Source organism: Orbicella franksi, chromosome 11 (assembly GCF_964199315.1).
Source record: "Orbicella franksi chromosome 11, jaOrbFran1.1, whole genome shotgun sequence".
Lineage (NCBI taxonomy): Eukaryota > Metazoa > Cnidaria > Anthozoa > Scleractinia > Merulinidae > Orbicella > Orbicella franksi.
Genome location: NC_138155.1, coordinates 2652229 through 2668231, shown reverse-complemented (window position 1 = coordinate 2668231; position 16003 = coordinate 2652229). Strand labels below are relative to the sequence as shown.

The 16003-nt window shown below is 41.1% G+C and overlaps 1 protein-coding gene across 1 annotated transcript in view; it reads right to left on the bottom strand.

Moving 5' to 3' along the window:
- Positions 1-1144: 1144 nt before the first annotated feature.
- Positions 1145-16003, bottom strand: part of LOC145503409 (uncharacterized) — a 22945-nt gene continuing 8086 nt past the window's right edge. Inside the window, exons 7-24 of the mRNA XM_081482868.1 lie at positions 15646-15765; positions 15107-15157; positions 14199-14594; positions 13421-13540; positions 12306-12476; positions 11757-11866; positions 10779-10837; positions 9228-9367; positions 8602-8901; positions 7705-8004; positions 6930-7229; positions 6119-6597; positions 5533-5627; positions 5088-5244; positions 4740-4806; positions 2766-3037; positions 2309-2471; positions 1145-1706 (exon numbers count right to left, since the gene is read on the bottom strand). Of these exons, the coding sequence (XP_081338994.1) occupies positions 1378-1706; positions 2309-2471; positions 2766-3037; positions 4740-4806; positions 5088-5244; positions 5533-5627; positions 6119-6597; positions 6930-7229; positions 7705-8004; positions 8602-8901; positions 9228-9367; positions 10779-10837; positions 11757-11866; positions 12306-12476; positions 13421-13540; positions 14199-14594; positions 15107-15157; positions 15646-15765 (3629 nt within the window). The 3' untranslated portion in view covers positions 1145-1377. The remainder of the gene's footprint in view (positions 1707-2308; positions 2472-2765; positions 3038-4739; positions 4807-5087; positions 5245-5532; positions 5628-6118; positions 6598-6929; positions 7230-7704; positions 8005-8601; positions 8902-9227; positions 9368-10778; positions 10838-11756; positions 11867-12305; positions 12477-13420; positions 13541-14198; positions 14595-15106; positions 15158-15645; positions 15766-16003) is intronic.

Genomic DNA, 16003 nt, shown 5'->3' with positions numbered 1-16003 from the left:
CACAGTAGCTTCAATTGCCGAGCATGATAATACTGCACGTGGCTCCCACTGCCAACGACATACTCAGACAAGTATTCCAGATCATCTGGGTTTTTATTCCTTAAGATCTGTTTTAGATTGATTAATCAAACGCTCCTTTACGCCCGGACAAGCATCTCGATGCAAGCTCAGAGTTTATTGTGATGGCTTTCATTTGGTAAACAAGACATTTACGTCTGCTCGCCGCGCTCAACATCCATTCGTAGGCACTTTGGTATCTTTAAGTTCAGTTCGTAGATCTGACCTTGGTTCAGGGGGAGAAGCAGAGGAAGGTTCATGTTGTGTGATTCGTTCATCATTGCGGGATTACTTGATTTATCGGAATTCCCCGGTTTTGTCCGCTCACGTTTTTTTCCTGCCCAATTCTATCTTCGCATGTGTTTAGACGTGATCCGATATATAATGAGCTTGTTTTGTTCCAAATTATTGGCGCTGGTGGAGTCCGCCATCATTTGAAAGCATCGGGAATGACTCGAACGCACTATTTACTTTTAAAGCACTATTAATATCGTGACTTCATTTTAAAGCTTGTCTCATATTCCATCGGTCCTTTCTGGTTTATTTTTTATTTAATATTATCGACATGTCACTGAAACAGATTATGACGCCTTCCCTTACCGCAAGACGAAGATCCCTAGTGAGAGTATGTAAGGATTGCTAGGAAAATTTCCTACCATTTCTCTGCGGTACTTACAGTAGAAGCCCCGTGCGTCCCGTCATGATTGCCGTGCAATTACTTGACGGCTTCCGTTTAATAAGTTTTATTAATATGGACAACATAAACGATAAAACATTTATGAAAAATTTATGAAAACACTTTTATTCGTCAATGTACAGGTACATGTCGTTTGTGGTTGCAATGTTAGTGTAAATACATCAAGGTCATGAGTATTGGTAGTCCTACATTCCACACGCGTATGAGCTGATATGAGAGCTGAAACCAATGCCCATTCCGTTATAAGCCCACATCCCTGTTTATAAACCCCCTCCCCCCTCACGGATGATCCTGATACGCTTAAGAGGGGAACCTTTTTCCAATCATTTTCTTGAAATTGAATGTTTTGGTTTTTAGGATATCGTAGATTTTTCATAGGAAAAGGGTAGATGTCAGGAGATTCCGCAGTCATATATGAAATATGAGTTTGTATGAAGCTATCATGAGATGGGATCAGGTACGTATAAATGAATATCATAACATATATTATATTACGGATCCAGGGTATTTCTAACAGAACACACTCGACTATTGACTGCCTAGGTTCTCTTGACTTGATGCACAGATTTTTCATGCTTCACGTCACTTGCAAAGACTGAACGTTGAGGAATGTCAGATGAATCTCATTGTTGAAGTTGACTCCTGCTTTCTGAGACCAGTTGACAAAGTTGTTTGTGTAACTCGTACTGCTTCTCACTGGCCCAGCTTGAAATTGTGACGTTGCTGTTTACGATATATTCCTTGGACTGTTTGAAAAGTTTAACAGATCTACTAGCTGACGTTGCAGTTTTCATTTTGTTCTTAATATCTCTGATTTCGCGTTTGTGCTCTTTTTTCATCGATGATATCTTGGCTGACATTACAGAGTAGAATTCGTCTACAAACTCTTTCATGTCTGTGATGAGAGCTTCTTTGTAAGAGAACTGTGTTGCAGTTGTTTTCAACTGTTTTTCTGCAATAACACAACATGATGTAATTAGCAAATTAATAATAGAGTTCTTTCATATATAGTGAAACCTTGCCTGCAGCACAAATTTTAGAAAATTACAATAGCACTGATCGAGGAAGAAACTACTGAATTCTTAGAAGTTTCGCCTGAAAGCGTCGTTTTTGTTGTAACAGAGCAATTTTCTTTAACGAATACGGAATATTATTGGAAGACCTGCGATTTGCACAGTAGCCGCCCTCCTGGCCTGATACACCAAACTAGCCTAGCGCGAAAGGGTGCTGCAATCTGCCACCACCAATAGCTTAAGTATTCCAAGGTACAGGGTAACTAAGCAAATGTTTTCGACAGTTTCCAAAGTCTTACAAAAGTGAAGACCAAGCAATAACTGGATCTTGCCATTTTTTACTTCATGTTTTATAATTTGCAGATAGATTTCTTCACATCTCCGCAACTGTCAGATTCAAATTCTCAGGTTCTCAAATTTTTAAATCAAGTGATTACTTTATTGCATTTACTGTCGTTACGTTTATTTTCTAACGAGTAAATGTAGCGTTGTTTCCAACAGTTTTTTTTTTCTCAAGCGCAACGACTCTCCTTTAACGTACCTTTCGTTCCTCGGGGAAGAAATATCACGTAATGGTAGGCAAGTCCGCAACAGATAGCCACGCCCAAGACACCTACCAGGGCAATCATAGACATGCGAAACATATCAGATGAGCTGTCAAATAATCCCGTATTTTGGTCTACCTTGGCATCTGGGGCGGGCGCCTGTGAAAAAAAAATACAACGTCAAGGAGAGAAAATTAACGAAAATGTCCAGGATCATCCATGTGACACTAACAGAGATGCCCATCAGTTAAAATCTTCGTTTCGTAACAAGTAGGTTGTTAAATCTTAGGTTGAGTAAGTTTTTTTTTTTTTTATTTATTTAATTAGGATGCTAATTAACTCTTGTGGTATGGCCTTTTGGCCGTTATGTGTCACCTTTTATTCGCCAGAGCCTTCATTTGGTTCGATTTATCCTGTAAGATGTGTCACACTTTTTACTTCAAAAATACTTACGTCGAGTGTTTTGGTCATATTCTGAATGATGTGGAATATTTCACTTATTCGCAAGTCGATGTAATCCCGACATCTTTGTTCCACGTTGACAGCCGCTCCCGACAGCACCACTCCGTAACCAAATGGACGGTCCAAAATCTTTTTAACAAATATTTTGTCACTGAAAAGTGTTTCTTTATATTCTGCAGCTACATAAGTGTCTAAGAGAGCACCATCGATTTCTCCATCTTCCAGTGCTATTCGTATTTCTTCCACATTGCTGTAACTTTGCACTGTGGATGAAATAATCATGCGAGAATATTAGAAATAATTATGAAAGAAACTTACTTCAATGACAGCTATTACTTTATCTGTCGTAGGAAATGGACAGTATTTCGTTATATAGCGATTGTTAATGTTTGGTCCTTCTAACGTATCGAAGCCACCGCTTATCTAGAGATTCCTTTTAACAAATGGTGACTACATGTATTAGAATTGTACCCTTCACACCCGTCCCCTACTCCATGACAACTTACTTCTCGACGTTTTGTGAAGTTTTCTGGCTAACAAGTTGCCGGTAACAATTTTTAACCCTCTCCCCCACTCCCCCTTCCAAAAAAAAGTAACAATAACACAATCTGTATACGTAATAATCTTGGATTGAAGCACTGCGTCTTCCACGTACGATTCTTGACAACAGCCGCGCTCAAATTGTCGTGCTTGGATATTAGCCATCGCGAATACCATTTGTCGGACTGAGAAATGGGTAGCCTGCTCGTAAAATTTTAACACGTTTTTCTCTATTACCTAACTTCCTGCAACACCTGAACAGTCAACAAGCATCAATCCTTTTCACCATGGAGATCGAGAACAACAGCAAGATCGCCTTTCTCGACACGTCAGTTTACAGAGAACCTGATGGCCACCTTACCACCAGTGTCTACAGGAAACCAACACATACTGATCAGTACCTAGCGTATGATTCACACCACCCTCAGTCAGTAAAGCGCGGTATTGTGAAGTGTCTGTACGACCGGGCTAAACGTCTCGTCACCAAACCATCAGTAATCGCTGGAGAGAAGAAACATCTGTCATCTGTACTTGTTTCTAACGGATATCCCTCCTCTTTTGTACAGAAGATCACAAAGGCACGAACAACCCCAAGAAGAGAGCCTTTCGCGGAATTTAGATCCACCGCCGTTTTACCTTATGTCCAAGGAGTTTCGGAGTCTCTCCGCCGCTGCCTAGAACAACAAGGCATTCGCACCGTCTTTAAGTCCGACACGACACTTCGGTCACACTTAGTGCGACCAAAGGACACTGTCAACCCGGCTAAACAAGATGGTGTTGTCTACAGGATTCCCTGTGAGTGTAGCAAAGTCTACATCGGGGAAACAGGGAGATCTATGCAGGAGAGGATCAAAGAACACGACAGGGATATACGACTCGCCCGTACGCAGACCTCCGCCGTTTCTGAACACACCCACGAGACCGGCCACTATCCTATCTGGAATGATGTCAAGTTTATTGATCGAGATCCTCACTGGTACACACGTAGGGTCAAGGAAGCTATTCACATAAGACTCCACCCTAATAACATCAACAGGGATAGTGGAATCGAAATTCCTGAAGCATGGATACCCACGATCAAGAAACACAACAACAGGAGAACGGTACAACAGCGGACCGCTGAGGGAACAGCTACTCGCCGGAACAATGGAACAATAGGAGGATCGAAATGCACCAATCACAGCCGACCTTTGTGATATAAATGATACCGTACAATCAGTCGACCTTATCGCCTGGAGAAGACTAGCAGTAAGCAGTCGAAACGTCGCGATCTACATCTCAAGTGACTACATCGTGAGACAAACGATAATACACTTTATTATTGCATCTACCACGATGAATAACAACAACCTTTTCCTCGACATTAACTTTGACAGTTTCGAAACGTGACCAGCGAGCTACTCTTCATTAATTACTCTTGCATACCTTCGTTTACTTTTGCGTTTTTGAGAATTCCCAGGCGATGCTCCACAGAATCCTGGATGGCTCCAATCTACATTTAACAGATCAAAATGCTTTAGAGTTTTAATTTCCAGCTTTCGATCTGATGTCAAGTGTTTCCGAGTTGGCTAGGATTAAGTGTACAGCTAATTTAACAGCACTTACTAACCCCGAAATCAGGCGTATATTGGAACGAGAAAGCTTAAAAAGCAGGCTAGCAGCTGATAAATAACTGCAAAGTTGAGAAAGGGTTCCCCGCGTCTGACTCGCCGTCTAGATTTATTTATGTTCTCCACGTTCTACATGCAACAAGGTAGGAGCTAGCAAATTTACCTTTGTACCATACAGTATGATGGGTTGTTCCACGGTAATAGATGTGAGTGTCGAGGCAAGTGCTCCAATCAGAACTGATATTATGACGAGTCCTATTAAAGTCCATATGATACCAAAGATACGAGCAGGGATAGAGCGAGGCGACCGGTCACCATACCTTTACACAAACAAAGCAATATCATTAAAACAGGCGGAAAGGTCAAATTCATTGGGAACCTTATGCATCAGACGGTCAGTATTCCAGTCTGATATCAACTGTCGATTTATTCTGCACGTGTATTCGTGAACAAAAAAAAAACGGGAGTACTGTGCGGCAAGATTTTTAAAACATACCTGAAGCACTCCTTTGAAATATTCTACATTTCATTGCATCAACACTCTTTAAAAATAGGCGTTATATTAAAAAGCAAGAGCAGGTTAAATGATTGTGCTATGATCTACTCACCCAACAGTTGTCATGGAGATAAAAGACCACCAGAATCCTTCAGCAATACCTTCAATAAAATTGGGTGGAAATTCTTCAGGGTTATACTTTGATTCCTGATGAATAGAAAATGAAATATGGCAAATGCTTTTATATGCCAAGGACTACAGTTAAAGATGTATTCACCAATACTTTGGCCGGAGAGCGCATTTATTATTACATTAACTCATATTGGGTACCTCAACGTAAACTTTGCTAAATACCCTCAAAGGTTTTTTATCACGCAGTCTTAAATATTCTCTGAGGTGATCAAAAAAGCCCGGTCTAAAAAGGGTTATACACACAATAGCCCATGCATTTTTATCGTTTATCGGGGGTCACCACCAGAATAGCTCTGAGTGAAACGTTAAACAGTAGATCAAAACTGTACTAAAACTAAAAAGAGATTGCTGGTGGATAAGGTCAGTTTAAATCTTAAATGTTCTTCTGGCATGAAATGAATGACATTTTTTTTTTGGAAAGACAGAAATGACTGATGGGTTCATAAACGGAACCTCTCATAGGGTTATCAGGTAACACTCACGAGCGGAGTGACGCATTTACTTACCAATGCCCAAATAACAAATCCTGATATATAAGCCATGCATGCCGACAAAACAATCATTGGAACACAGTCAAAAACCGCGTTTATCATGTTCATTGCAGCAGATCCGGGGGGACTACTGGTCGCAATAAAAGCCACCCCAGGCGACTCCGCAAGGTTGATGTAAGCATAGTCTGCCAAATATCTTGAGATGTATTTGTTACCGTAGATTGGAAAACTAATCTGTGGGATGTCATCGATGTCTTTGAGCACTTCTAAGACGTTTTTCTTTGCAGACGATCTTTGTTTGCCATTTGAAACAATGTCGATTTTTGTATGTCCTGTTCCCCCGTGTCCAGGACAAATCCCGCAAGCTGTATGGATCATATCTGTGATAATTTCGCTGAAGATTCCTTCAGGTTTGTTGTCTTCCTCGTCCACCTTCAGATAAGGAGGCGTCGACCAGTAGTTTGTGTAAAGGACTTTTGGACAACGGCAAGTTTCTGTAGCCATCAAAATATATAAGCATTACAAGAGATCTTTCACACTGTAATTGATCCAGTGTGTTAGGGCCTAAATAATTTAATGGACAACAGACAACGTAAATGAATATGCCATTGACCCTGGCAACGAATCGTAATTATAGCCGTGCCCAAATAGTCCAACTGGGGACCATCGTGGCAGAGAGTAGACGGAGTGGGCCGAGAGGGCTTGCGCCCAAGACCACTATAGTACAAGTCCTTGCATTCCAGCACTTTAACTACTCAGCCACATTCTCTCTCTTTATCTGCTCTCCTCTCCTCCTATCTGCACATCTACAATTACAAACACCTACCTGCATACACAAGACTATAGGGTCCAACCCCTTCCCGAGTAAACCCCGCCACCTGAATCCTGTAAGTCGAGTACGTTTGAACAAGAAGGGTAATCGAGCGATCGGTTGGTTCAACTGTCAGCACATGCTCGTCTGTGTCAAACACTTCTCTGTCTGCCGTTAGGATTCTTCGATACTTTACGGAATAGCCTACAAGGATGCCGTTAACGTGAGCGTCAGGGACTGGACTCCAAGTGACATCGATGGAGGATTCTGACGTCAGGTTTTGAGCTGTCACGCTTTGGGGAGGCCGACTGGGTACTTAAGAGAAAGAAGCAAAATAAAACGATACATAAAACTAAATAATAGAGAAAGAGCCTCTAAAACAACTGAAGAAAACTGATTGTGTTGGCAACTTCACGTTTCATTGAAGGGTGATACACAGGATCAAAATCAAGTTCCACCCTAGGCCCCCCTTAGTCTGTAATAAGATAACGTCCTCTATAGGCGAGGACCAGGGAGACAACATAACGAGACAAGCTGCACGCTGGCAAAACTGGGTCAAATCGCAATAAATTTAAGGTAATGGTTCACAATGGTTCTAAAATATCAAAGATGCAATAATTGCTAACAGACATTATTAAGGATTGTGAAGATTTGGGATCGGAGGAATTTGGGATTTGGGATTGTTGGACTGGACGAAAGTTTTTAAGATTTGCCATCAGTGATACCTACAAGTCCTTTGAAAACTAATATTGGAGCTCTAAGTAAGATTACCGGTCAGTTTCCAACTTACCATCATCCCAAGTATGAGCAATGGCTGAGTATTCCTTGCCACAACCTTTGGATGTCTTGGCGCAAATCACCACCTTGTAAGGCGTGAATTTCGCCAAATCACGTAGCACCGTTTTACGTGCATCTACATCAAATGTCTTGATTTCCCAGGTCAGTGGTATTTCGTCATTTTTTGCGTATCTAACCTCGTATCCCAACAGTATGCCATGCACGTGTGCTTGGCTGATTGGCTTCCAGGACACTCCAATTGTACTTGAACTCGTGGGTTTGATAATGGTGCTTGGTGGCGACTCACTCGGAACTTATGATAGTAAAAAAGAAAAAATCTTATGGCTAAGTGAATGACAGATTGGTGTGGTTGAAATACTCCTAGTCACTTAGTGCTGCAGAAACTGGGATAAGCTCCGTTACTTGGCCTGAGGTAAACTTTACCTTAACAATGCCGTTATAGTCATTTTAATCATCATCATCGTCATCATCATCATCAATCATCAATCTTCAGTATCATCATCATCGTTAACCTCAACTTTGGTCATCCTGTTTGCGATTTTTCACTATCCTCATTGTCGTCGTTATCATCATAGTCAGCGTCATCAATATAATGTCGTTACCATAACCACTCATCATCATCATCATCAAGAACAACGCCGTTTTTATATTAATCATCCTCACCATATCCCAGATATCCTATTTACGCCTAATCATACAGAGAGCCACTTCTTGTTGTAAAACGAAGACCGTTGTCTTGTCAAATTAGGCAAGGGAGTCCAATTAATGGAAGTTCATTTGACCTCGAGTTAAAATCTGCTTACTGACCTCACATATACGTGTATATCATGATCCTAGCTATTTTGTAGCTAAGACTAAGCCACGTGCAGCTAGACTGCTGCAGACTTACCGTCTTCCTGAGTTCTCAAAGATATTGCATCACTCGGCACTCCGTTTCCATTTGTTGTAAAAGCATACACACGTATGGTATAGTTTGTAAACTTTTTCAAATCTTCCAATATTGTTTCCCGAGGCGTAGGAGCCACTGACTTCATTGCACTGACATGAAACTTCTTGTCCATTTCCTTGTACACGACAACATAGCCAAGAAGTGGAGCTGAATTTAGTTGTTTAACCTCTGACCATTTAAGTCTGATAGCCGTTGAAGTGGTACTGTTTGATTCCAGAATAACTGGAGATTCATTTGGAACTGCAAGAAAATAATAGAACCTTTTTTAGCGTTGATTGTGAGCTTTAATAAGAATTACTCAGACGGTTCTCTCGTGGAGGAGTATACCCGCTTTTTATGGTACTACCGTTTTGAGACAAAATATCTGTAATTCTATTAGATGAATTGTACGGTTTAGCTTAATTCTTAAACGCTTTCATTTCTGTAACGGTAATTTAATTCACCTGATACATTTTTATCATAGGAACTTCTAACCGTGTGAGGCGATCTACATGCCGTGATTGCAAGGGTGGCGTAATGCATTTTAGAGAATTGTATATTTATGATACGATATTTATTTTAATTACCATAATTGCTTGTGATGTTGAGTAATTCCGCTGATGAATTACCCAGCATTCCTCCAGCAAGTTCTTCTTGCAAGATGACAATCTGCAGCGAATCAATGGACGAGTAGCTGACGTTGAAACTAGCGATGACGCTTCCATTCCTTAATAAAGAAAAACAAAATATTTGTTACTGGGTTCCCAGTGTCCGAAATGAAATGGTGGGTAATTAGAGGAATCCTGCTAATTAATAGCGGAGCTCCGGCGGCCCGAAGGGCCGCCAAGCGGAGCCCCATACTCATATAGGAACGAAAAGGAAACCCATGAGTTGATTTTCTCATGCTTATCATGGCTAGCGGTATTGCTCGTGGGCGCGTACGCACGACGGCGACGACGACGGAGTCGCGCAACATGGCCGCTATACTCCAAATAATTGGTTGACAGAGACATGCAGCCTTGGTTTACCGTGTACTTCTTTGATATTGGACATCCATGTTACCATCAATTGATACCTGTCAAAACAAGGTATCCGCTGACCAGTATCACGTGACCATATCGCAGGCTCAAGTTTACAGCTTATTGAGGTCGCATGTTTTTTTAAAGTTGACCGCTGATTAAGTGCTGGTTTTCGATTGGATCGCGGGCTCATCTCAGGTTAACTTGTTGAAAACAGGGCAGGATTGTTTGGAAGCCGGTTAACGCTAACCCGAGATTAAAAGTTAACCGAATTATAACTTTTTCTTCTATACAACTGTTTTTTGCTGCTTTGTTTTGTGTTTATAGTGATTATCAAAACTCAAAACAGAAGGCCAAACAATATACGGAAAACCTGGCCTCAAAATTCTACCTTTTCCTGGGTTATTTGGCTCTGAACAACCCGGCCCAGGAGCTACGTTTTTAGGCTGGCCTAAATCTATATATTATGTATTTATCACTAGGGCCTCTCAAAATACCAGAAACTTTGATGAATGGACCACCCTTTATCGTCACCCACAGGGAAACGTGCATTTTTGACTAACGCATCAGTTATCGGTACGATTTCTCAACAGTTAGCAGATTTGCGAATTTTTTTACTCGATTAGACATTGAAAATAATGTTACAAGCCAGAAGAGAACACTGAGGTCTAAGCTCAAGGATGATGTGCCATTCGGTACAACAATAAGTGGCATAACGGCGTATTACCCGATTATGAGAGGACGAAGAAAAGGAAGGAAACGTATCTCATATTGTCACTGTACTATGCATGCTTTGAGGATCTATATCTTCCATACGATGTCCCATGTTCCGCGTGGTGCAGTGAGTTAATCATAAAGAGCTTCTTTATTCTGAAGATACCCATTTATAGATCTTGACGCCAGAGGAACTGTAAGGGCCTCGTCCAAGAACACAGCAAAGTAATCCCATCCAGAGCCTGGACCCGGACAGTGAATGGGCTCTAACCAGTAAGCAACCGTACCACCCGAGCAGTATTATTTTTCGAATTCTGTGTTAATTCGGTGGCATGCAAATACTTCAGTCACTTCTATATAAACGTTATGAAACTGTAAAGTTGCTGAAGAGGGAAAGAAAATTACCTGAAATCCAAGACTTTCACAGCCACGTCTTCTCCTTTTCTTTTGTAAAAATTCACTATCTAAAGTTTTTGATAAAGAAAAAATAATATAAATCAGCTGATTATGCTTGATTGAATTACTCAAAGGCTGATGTGCGCTAGCGCATAAGTAAAGGCAACTTATGCAGACACAGTAAGGTGCTGCTAAGTCACGTCTTTTGTTAGGACATTTGCTATAAAAAAGCTCTTATTATCGACACCTTACTGCCTCTATATGGCCTTAGGTGTCCTGCGGGCCTCTGTGTATGTCGGCTTATTCTTATGCTTTTGCTAATGCGCTAATGAAAACCAGCCTTTAAGGCTCAGTCAACATGGAAATTTTAAATTTTTTCCTCTTCTCTTTGGTCATAACCATGTCATGTGTAGCCAAGTAAATAAACACAACAAAGAAGCACTTCACGTAATGCTCTTTATTTGTTTGTTCGGTATCGTTATTTTTGCAATGTAAAAAAAAACTGAACGTGGTATTATTTGCACTCTTAGCATTGAAATGGGAAAATTATATTTACGAGCCAAAGGCGCCGCCGTTAGAATTCCTCTCAGCCCGTTTCCCAGAAAATCGATTTTGGGCTGTTTGACGTATAAGAAGCTATGAAACATAGAAAGGGATAGCAGTGGCAGATCCGGACCTTGAGCTAGGAGGGGGGGGGGGGTTGCTTGCCCTGTCGGCCTTCTTCCTTCTACGATTTTTTTTACCCTTCCCCCTCCCTTACCCAAAATAAGGGGGCTCGGGCCCCCAGGGCCCCTCCCCTAGATCCGCTTCTGGATAGTGCCCAACAGCCTAACACATGACTGTACTGGACTTATACCTGGAACATAGACCATGGGTTCTGGTCTTTGGCTCTTTGACTACGTCTTGGACAATCAGTTTCTATAGTTTACCTTAATCGAATTAATCATGAGTTCGGTATAGATAAGCAACGGAACAACGTTTAATTACCATTTCCTGAATTTCGTCCTTAAGCTCCCTGTACAGCAGACTAACAGGGTTTGCTAGATGACTGCTCCAAATTTTCTCCTTGAACTTGACCTTGTAATTTATCACTTCAGCTAGGGAAAAGAAACCAATCTATAACTAGTCTAGAGGCTCTTCTAGCGCAGGAATATAAAGAAAGTCATTCAGCGGTAAGAAAGGTCAAATTATCATCAGCAGTTAAATATTGACAAAATAAATAAATAAATACAGTCGGGTCACCACAGTGGTCGCGTGGGGCAACTACCTTTTCCAGGAAAATAGACAGCTCTAGTCACGACTTGCACGACTTCTACCTGTGTTTTCTTTTGCATCAGTATACCTCAATTGACCCTTCTCACGTTAGCGCATTTTTGTGCGAAGGCTTTGAAAATAACCCGAAATAAAGTATAGAAAGAAGGTGTTTTAACACATGTTTTTCTTACTGTCTCTTTCACATAGGCTAAGAGCATTCATGCAGCTTAAACCTTGGCCTTCATATAAAATCGTATTCAACTTCATCGACGAAATGCATACCTGGACAGCTGTCCAAATTACAGGGCTCAGATTCAGTTATCGGACCTTCGCAGTTTTTCCCTCCAAAAGCTGGTTCAGGATTATCACACTGTCGCTTTCTTGTCTTGTTTCCACCGTTACACGGCTTGTTACAGTTAGGCCATAGAGACCAGCTACTCCAGTTGCCGTGAACTGAAGAAAAGGAGGGAGGTAGAGATTGCAAACATAAATAATACAGATAAGATTGCGAACAGTTGACGCCGTAATATCATAGAAATCAATGCTCTAACTGTGACAATACATATCTTTCTTGAATGCGTAAAACAAAATCGAAGAACAGGGGGACGAATTAGGGAGGTCACGCTTCCCTCATTAACCGTATTTTGGCCCTTAGTATCATCAGGACAAGCCAACTTTATATTTAGCTATAGTGAGACTTCTCAGTGCATTTTCCGCTCCACTTGTGCATTTTATGTTCTACAGTTATCCTCAATCCTGAGCTGGCGTGCAGCAAAGATAATAAAGATACTCTATGTCTTCTATACCTGGACTGATGCTCGACCCATTCATCACAAGCGTCACGTGTGACACTGAAGAAGGTTTTGTTGCTTGTGAATATGGATAATTGGATTGATTTTGTTGCTGTTGTGGTTGTGATGGACTAGAGAATTTCAGTTCTTCTTTTGATGTCGTTGGTGATGGTTGCAGAGTCGCTAGTGGCGCAAAGGGGTATGAGCCAGATGGTTGATAAGATGGTTGAGGTGGCACTGGAGTGTGTGAAGACGTCCCCACTGATTGCTGTTGTTGTGGATGCGTCGTTTGCAATGTTTTCAAATACGGTAATGAAATTTGTGGCACTAATTGCTGATGTCGGGACAAGTATGTTTGTGTTGTCATTGTTGAATGCTGCTGAGCTGCCAGGGATAAATGTTCTAGTGATGATACTTTGGCAGCTTGTTGTGATTCTGATGTTTGTTGTGTTGCGCTTTGTATCTGTGTTGATAATTCCATAAACTGCTGCTGCTGCGCCTGTGTTGTTGTCACTACCGAATGCTGTTGAAATAATTGCGACGAATATTCCACAGATCTTTGTGAAGATTCCTCTTGAGATGCTGGTGCTTGTAGCTTACTTGAACTTGTTATGCTACAGTTATCACCAGTGTACCCTGAAGCACAACTGCAGGTAACACCTCCAGAGCTACTGCTGCAGGTTCCACCATTCTGACAAGGATTAGGCGTGCATGGATCTAAAGGATCTAAAACATACATCGAGAATGTAGGTTTACAAAGGTTTCGTAAATGTTACAATATTGACTCAACATTGGAATTACGCATGATCACCTAATTCCTAGTATACTTCACTTTTTTTCGTTTCTATTTGTTTGGTTCGAGAAATAAATAGACCTATGTTATTTTTGACGTCACAGTCAGACTAGTACTAACCCACGCGGTTTCGGACCCAACCAAAAGTGAAATTTCACGTTTTCAGATGGCTAAAACGCGGTGAAGAAACAACGATATCCATTTTTTTTTTCAATTTCCAATATACGATCTCCGGAAGATTCCACCGTATCTGTCATGTACACTTTAAGTTTTAATTGAGTTAGAGCGCTTAAGGACGCTCACGGGAAAATTTTCCAGTCGATAGACCATAGGTGTATAAATGAGTACCGGCGAACTTAATGCTGGGGGTAACCCTGCGATGAACTAGCATCCCATCCAGGGGGGAGTAGAAATACTCGTAGTCGCTTCAGGCTACGGAAACCGGGATAAGCTCCGGCCTGATGGGACATTTGGCTCGAATGCACACTTCTACCTACCAAGAGATTACGATCCTGATCATATTCTCTTGTATAATTGCCACTCAGCAAAAGAAAGAGTTTCGGACCACGTAAAGAAATCTATGATACATACCCTGGCCGTTAGTGCAGTAAGCCCATGTAGCTGCTATGCATTGTCTTAAGGTGCCGAGCTTGTACAAGTAGAATGCACCACAGTTGATTACTTTAATATTCATGTTATTATTACAGGCGTTTTTCGGCGATTTAGATGCGCAAACCTTTTGAGTCACCTCACCGTCACCATAAGCAGGATGATCATCTACAAGGTACAATCGCGTTTCTGTACCACATGAGTCTCGAGGAGGAGATGTTTTGGACGCTAAGGCGTTTCCTGCATCTCCAGATACTCTGTACCAAATGTCCCAGTTTGTTATGTCAACATCATCGCAGTTGTTCATGTGACCAATGAAGCTCACCGAGCGATCACCATCGGTCAGATTTTGATAAGAGTAATCTGCACAAGGATTTGCTGGAAGTAACGAATGAAAGACGAAAATAATTATTGTTTACTCACATAGAGGACCATTTCATCCAGTATTGGTTATCGTACATTTGGCTTATCATGAAACAAATATTGCATCTCAACGCAACGTAGAATCTCAAGTGAAGGGAGGTTAGGAAGTTGCCTATATATGACATGGCTGAGGAGTTGACCTGGAAAAACTAATAGAACAAAATCTACCTAGTGCAAGGATAGCGGACTTAAACCTGTGACCTTCACCAACAGCCCAGCTTCGTTAAGATTCGAAGATCGAAAATAAAAACAGTTTTATCAAACGCCGCTCTTCCTTTATTTTGGCCGGAACGTGGAGTATGTACAGTGGAATTTGGTCTTGGGCAGAAAAAACCGAACTAGCTACATTTACAGGCGTCATAAATAGCCTGTAGGTCCAAAGACCGCCACCAGAATACCGAATTATCTTAAACGTTATGAAACATTGTGAAACTACCTGTAGAGTGTAGTTACTGGCATATACGTACCATCATTTTTACATGGATTGAACAAACATGAATCGATAGAAAAATTCAGTGCTAAGAAGAAAGAATAATGCAATTTATATCTGAAAAGGAGATTAAAGATTTACACTACGGGGGATATTTGAAAATTCCGTCTTAAATTTCAACGAGCCTCGAGGCGAGTGTAATTTGAAATAATTTTCAAATTTCATGAGTAGGGTAAGTCCTTAATTACACTCTTATTCTTGCACTTACGCAATCTGTTAGAGATACCTCTAATTTTAGCTTCAAGTGCATGTTTTATAACTCAAAAACGAGCCCTGTGACCTCCAATTTTGATTATCGAATACTGAACAGCACGATAAGATGCAACTTTTGGATAAGTTTATAAAAACAATTGAAAATTTAAGGTGGCTCTGAACCGCCTCCACAGAATATCTCCTTTTACCTGCCAAAAGCTGTACTTCTGAATTTCAACCTATATTGCTCTCGTATTGTGCTGCGAGCTGCTTTTACTTTTTTTCTGTGATAAATGCATGTCTCATACATTTTCAGTCTCCTACCTAGCTGGCTGTTCGTGCTACAGTCATCACCGGTGTGTCCTGAAGCACAACTGCACGTAAAACCTCCAGAGCTACTGCTGCAGGTTCCACCATTCTGGCAAGGATTGGGCGTGCATGGATCTAAAGGATATAATATCATGTTTCGTAAATGTTACATTTTTGACCCAACATTGGAATTACGCATGATTGCCTAATTCCTAGATTTTGGCAAGAGGAATCTTTCGTTTTTATTTGTTAGATTCGAGAAAAATAGACCAACGTTCTTTTTGACGTCACCGTCAGACTAGTCTCAGGTACTAACCCACGCGGTTAAAACAAAAAAGTCATCGGTATCTTCCAATTCCGAATTCAAATGCTT